At 38.4% G+C, this 6,238-nt stretch overlaps 1 protein-coding gene across 1 annotated transcript; it reads right to left on the bottom strand.

Moving 5' to 3' along the window:
• Window positions 1-323: 323 nt before the first annotated feature.
• On the bottom strand, window positions 324-5,861 carry LOC115920501. The gene is made up of 5 exons (XM_030976304.1): window positions 4,800-5,861; window positions 4,185-4,286; window positions 3,488-3,646; window positions 2,760-2,974; window positions 324-1,722 (listed from the first exon to the last, which is right to left on the bottom strand). The coding sequence occupies exons 1-4, from the start codon at window positions 5,816-5,818 to the stop codon at window positions 2,791-2,793; spliced, it is 1,464 nt and encodes a 487-aa protein (XP_030832164.1). The 5' UTR covers window positions 5,819-5,861; the 3' UTR covers window positions 324-1,722; window positions 2,760-2,790.
• Window positions 5,862-6,238: the final 377 nt, after the last annotated feature.

The raw sequence follows: 6,238 nt of genomic DNA, 5'->3' as shown, positions 1-6,238 counted from the left end.
GACACCAATGTGAACATCAGAGACATAGTAATGCATTTGGATTACTTTTCACTGGTTTCTCACAAATAATACATTGATACTTTATCGGCATCGTTATTCTATAGCATAAGTCTCTTACGTGATCGCATTTTCAATTCTTCCTATCCAAGGCGTTCGATGTCGCTCATGCCTCCGATCAGGATTATTCACTTTTCCTCACCATTTTCAGTCTGTGCAAATATTCGCCCGTCACGAGACCATGTCCACGAGATCGCTTCACACTTACAAGCTAGTATATCAATGATTGGCGACCCATCTTAGGTCTTCGTTGATGAAGATTTTACTCCCTTTTGACGCTATCGAAAGCATTTTTTATTGAAATCAATGTACCACAGGGGAAAAACATAACTGTCGGCGAAATCTAAAAGCCCACAAACTCAAATCATACTGAGTTTATTGATACATTACAATCCATATTAACATAACCGTCCTTCAATGAAAAACATACATGATAATGGGCGATTATGATTTCAACCTATTCAATCATATGGAAAAACCATACAGTCGAGATTTCTTGGATATCTTGACTTCAAAATCACTTTTCCCAAGTATAACAAAAGTATAACAAAACCAACTTAAACTTCTGATAATGCATCAACACTTGTTGATAATGTGTTCTCCAATATTTCCTATAGGAACGAGGCATTATAGTTTCTTACATATCAGATCACTTCCCAGTGTTTACAAAGTCATGTACCCCATATTTCTAACATAGTCAAGCCTGATATTCAGAATAACATATTGGGTTCACGTGATATGTCAGAAGATAATTTAGCTATAGACTCAAAGCAAGTCTGATAATCACTGACCGGTCTGTAATTCTTGACAATAATGATGCTAATGATGGTTGTAACAAGCTAGTTTATATAATTATGACTTTATGTGATATCTATATTCCATTGAAATCACCTTCCAAGTCGAGTTATAAAAAAGTACCTGAATCCTCCTGAATCACTAAGTCTATACTTAGATCGATTAACCGGAAAAATAGTATTTTACAAATATAAATAAACAAAAACACATGAATCTAAACTAAAAAATACTTCCAATTGTAATACCTTGACATCTGTAATACATAGGGCAAAACAGAATTATTACTCTACCCAATTCACCACACATAAAAAGACATAAATTCAACCTGGAACATTATCAATAATGTTCTCAGAAAAGGTGAAAAGAAACAATTCGAATTAAGTAAGATCGTCTACAACGGAACCGAAATAAAAGACCCTCTCGGCAAAGCAGAGGCATTCAACTTTTCGGTGTGAATTTAGGGCCAGGCCTTGCCAGTAACATCCCTGCTACAAATAACTGTTTCCACTCGTTCCTAAGAAATTCAAATCCTCAATCATTATTTGTTGTACCTGTACATGAAACAGAGATTATTGATATCGTGAATAACTTAAATGTAAACAAAGGTTCTGGTTATGTTATTTCAAATTATCTCCTCAAAACTAATATCCATGAAATAGTCTCTCCGTTGACATTTGTATTTGATATGTCTTTAGTAGATGGCATAGTACGAAGCAAAATGAACATTGCTAAGGTAATACCAGTCTTGGACATGTCACTCGGGGGACTTGAAACTCTCTCACTGATGAGGGGTTGCCACCCCCACCCCATCGACGCCTCTGGCCCTAAGTAAGTCCAGTCAGACAATCAGAGCACGATACGCCTTCGGCGCTAAAGTGGGATAAGAGGGAGGTAAAGGAAAGTAGGATATCAAAATAATCATTGAAAATAATTAGGATGATGATGGGAATGTAATGAACGAACATGACAATGCAGGCGAGGAAGATAAAAGGCTACACGGTACCGTGTTTGGGCTACCATTTGGCAAAGCGAATAAAATCCGAGCGATTCTGTCAACAAACACCTTCTATAATATTGAATAGTCAAATAGCTGAAGCTGGTCACGAAAACAACCAAGATGCCCATTGAAGTAAGGTTCCTGTGTTAATTAGGAAAAAGGAGTTTTGTTTTGATATCAAGCTCTAGTATAAACGAACCATTCTTTCTTTTATCACGAACTATGTTTCAAATATGCCCCATCCTCCCAGAACAATGCAATTCATCAGTGTTTTCTTTAGTCTTAAATTATTGTCCCGTAATATTGTGCATAAACAGATTAAGTGTGAGTGATATTTCAATCCCAGTACAAGGCTTTAACGATGGATTTACCTGACCTGTATACCAATAAAGTCCTTTATCAGGTAAGTATAGCCACACATCTATTTTTTTAGAGCACTGGGCTTATACAAACTGCTGTCGAAAGATTAGTTTTATTTTTTTTTGGCTCACGCTTTTGACTTCCGGACTATCATGCAAGTATCAACGATTTTAAGATCATAAATTGTTTTTGCTCTGTTAAATGATAATCATTTCATGTCACGGTTACATTGCAGTCGGAATTATTACCTATCTCCAAGTGACGTAGAATGGTCGTTTTTGTAATTTTTTAGAAACATAATTTTCTTAAATCTAAAATGATTGTTATCTAGATGATAATTGATAACAATATTTTACAATGTACGGTGCCGAATCAAACCTGCTGCTACATCGCAACTTACCGCTTGACTTAGATTCGCAAGGAGAGGCCCGGAGGTAGGATACAAAGAACGAATACGATGAAATTTGTCACGGAACAGTACGTATAGGATGCATTCGTAAAGAATATCTTATTAAATTCGGGAACATGTCCCATCAAAAACATATCATACCTCACTCCATTCATCGCGTTCATTATTGCCGTCATGATGTAACATCGTCCAGCAGGTACACAAGATACCCTATTGTTTCCCCTCTTGCTGGCAATGGAGATGCTGTCTCCATTACGTCACCAGTCAGCCCATCATAGCAATACCAACGACCTGCCTCTTTGAAGATGCATGTGAAGTGGTCTGCTTTGTGAATCGTCATACCCTGTAACGTGTACCTGTAATTTATGTTTATAATTTCAGAAAAGGAATGAAGTAACAGAGAAAATAAATGGTCAATACATCCTTAACGCAGAGGTCTAATACAGCGCGGTTTACATTATGAGTCTTGAAATCTGCTTTAAATTTACATGTAATGTGATAGACGGTAGAAAAAGCATGTAATCACATGTTCATTGAATATCACAACAATAGTTCATACTGTACTCTAAAATAAACATGTAATCAATATTCCTTCTTCATGGACATTTAGCTGAATACATTAACAATTGCTAACAAATGCTAAGTAGGCTATTATACCAAGCTGAAAATCATAACTTCCTCCAACCTATTTGTGGGTATGATTTTGAGCTTGCTATAATCAGCCAATATTGCTGCTAAAATAACTTATGTTTTGAGGGACAACAATCATGTTTTAGTCTCGAAATGGCTAGTGGCAAATTTTTATGTGCTGTTGTAAAATACAAAATATAGCAAATGACTTCTATAATCCATTGTTTTAACGACAATACCTTGCGGTTCCTAATGAAACGTTGTGCTGAAACATAAGGGTAACTCGGGCTGCACCCTTCGTTCTGGATTGATAGATGATAGGACTAAAGCACAGGATTGGTGGACATATGAAGTGGTCGAATTGTCGCTCTTCCCACTTTCTCTCACCCGAACAGCGCCTGTAAATTGATATCATCATTAATATTTGATATTAAGACATGATCATACATTTTCGTTCTCACAAAATAAAACAAAATATTCCAATGTCCTTGTCATTCAAATGGAATACAGTTTCAACATACAATATATTAGACTGGTGGAAATTATTGAATGATCGTTCTTAAAATATTACAACTAACTCAAATCACTATTTTACCTTCAAAGGTATTTTCACACAGGAAATTTTGCTAATCGTTTTGAAATTTCCGTTAGTGTACATGCAGAGCAGAATGTGTAGGCTGTAATTTTTAGATAATATCAAATATGTGCTTAAAAATTGACATAGGCCTACTTGCAGCCTGTATACCAAATACGCCAGTTTGTAGGAACAAAAGTTGCAACGTACAGTGTTATATATAAGAGGTATGACCAAACTATTTAATAGCGAACACCTTTGTCAAATAGTTTTTTTTAAATTTTTTCAATTTTTGTAATGTGCAAAAGTCCTGATGAGTTTATACTAGTACTCGACGTAAATTCAATCAATGATTAACGTACTCTCCTGTGGCAAGTGGTATGTGGCATTGGTGACACGGCGGTGGGGCAATCCAGCAGTTTAGCGCATCTTGCACCGTGCCTCTCTTACCGTCATTTGTAGACCTGTACATGTTTTTAAAATATAGTTTTAGTTCTATAATACTTTAGATAAATTGTCAAATTATATTCCAGTATTTATTTTTCCTTTTTGCGTGGTGAAATAATCTACAAATGCAATCAATATGTTAATCGATCCCCCGGAAATGATTTCTTTAACATGAAGGCAGTGTTAAAAAAAAAATCTTCTATTGTTATCATTATTATTTGTTGTTGTTGAGGGGGGTGAAATAATGACGATTTACATTGTAAGTATTCATCACAAAATTCCTAGAATCATTATATAATGTTTTCATACAGTGTTTGTTCTTTCTCTAATGGAGAAATTTTGTGATATCTTTATTATAATGATATTGATAATAGGAGAGTGGTGAGAACCGCTTGTGGTCATTATTTGGCGTGATCAAAATCCCTACCTGTTCATATATCAATTGTGTTACATACCAATCTTGAACTATTGGCTATAACGTTCTATTTATTCCAACTTCAATTTATTTATGCCAGGTACGTTGGTCTTACCCGAGTTCTATGGATATGCTTCTCCTTGTCACGACGGCTTGTCTGCATGTTGGGCTGGAGCACCTCGATGTCTGCGTGTTCGCCTGGAAAACGTCCAGATGTCGTACAAACATGTAGAATTCAGACCCATATGCGTCCCATGTCTGCGGTGTGTACATCTCGAGTTCAAACTGGCAAATTGTATGTAGCCACTCTAGTTTAGCCAGGGTCCACTCTTTCGCGACGCATAGGTCAGCAATATGCAAGATTCTTCTGCTCTTGATGTCAGAACTCTGCATTAGTGTTTCTCGTAGCACGCTTTGCTGCTGGTTAACTTTGGCGAGTATGACCATGATGTTGTCTATTGTACACGTGTTTGCTAGTGTGACATCTTTTCCTTTGTACTGGATTCTCCCTCCCCACCTTGGATAATCTCCGCTCCGCCGCTCTCTTTCTGCTTTACGGCATTTCTTCTCTTTTGCTTTTTTCGCTTTACCTTCCTTTCTGTTAACCTTATTGTCGTCGTGACGCTTCCTTTTGTTCCATTCTTCTTCAGGGTTCGGAATATCTTCTTTTCGTGAAGTTCTAGCACGTTTCGAGGACTTCCTGTTTTTGACGATGGGGATGTCTGCGTTTTCTTTGTGAGGGGGACACTTTTTCTTTTTCTTTGGCTGCAGAATGTCTTCATCACGAGGTGAACGGAAGTACTTTCCCTGCCTTCTAGGAGTGGAAGTATTTCTGCCTTCCGCTTCCACATCGACCTTTCCTTTGCTAGGTCGCAACTGTGTCTCCGCAACTCGACCCCGTACGTTGCAGTACGCAAATCTTATGAACTTTCCAGGAGTCAGCCTGGTCCTTCCCCCGGGAACGGCGTCCTTTTTCACAACACCAAACCAGTTCTCCACAAGAGAGTTTGTATCTCTATTGGGAACGGGTGGGTCGAACAGGATCAACTTTTTTGCTGGAACATATCGGGTCAAGTCGCCGAAAGTGACAGCACTCCACAATGGATACACGTGCATAAACCCATCCAGCAGCATTGCAGTTAACCCAGGTGTGAAGTATTCGTTCCCAACAGCTTCTGATGACTCATGTCGTACTGCATGCTCCTTCTCCTCCTTGAAGGCTCTCCACCAAGGTGAACTCTCGCGTATCGCCTTAAAGCGATTAACGACCGTCTTATCTTTGCATGAAGTTGCCTCTGTACTGGTGCCCTGAAGATCATCGATATCACTAGCGCCCTTGCGTGATATTTTCCTCTTCAGGATAGCCAATGATTCGGCCACTGCCGATGTCGCGAACTTGCTGTCCAGAACTTGACAGAAGTGACGGAATGTCTCCCTTGCCTTGCTGACATCGTGCTCTGTCTGAAGTAGCGCAAACACATGTAGGCAGAACTGCTTTACACCGTGGTCTTTGGTGTGCTCCTTCAGTCGCCTGCTCACATCTTTCAACATGTG

Source organism: Strongylocentrotus purpuratus, unplaced genomic scaffold, assembly GCF_000002235.5.
Source record: "Strongylocentrotus purpuratus isolate Spur 01 unplaced genomic scaffold, Spur_5.0 spur5_scaffold_9, whole genome shotgun sequence".
Lineage (NCBI taxonomy): Eukaryota > Metazoa > Echinodermata > Echinoidea > Camarodonta > Strongylocentrotidae > Strongylocentrotus > Strongylocentrotus purpuratus.
Note: the sequence above shows the minus strand (reverse complement) of the source record. Positions and strands in the feature narration are given on the sequence as shown.

Excerpts from the sequence above, each read along its gene's own strand:
- LOC115920501 (XM_030976304.1), bottom strand. The coding sequence starts at position 5,818 with ATGCTGCTGGATGGGTTTATGCACGTGTATCCATTGTGGAGTGCTGTC. Across the intron at positions 4,287-4,799 it reads AGCATATCCATAGAACTCGG|GTCTACAAATGACGGTAAGA; the intron begins GTAAGACCAACG and ends AAACATGTACAG. Across the intron at positions 2,975-3,487 it reads GTTTCATTAGGAACCGCAAG|GTACACGTTACAGGGTATGA; the intron begins GTATTGTCGTTA and ends CATAAATTACAG.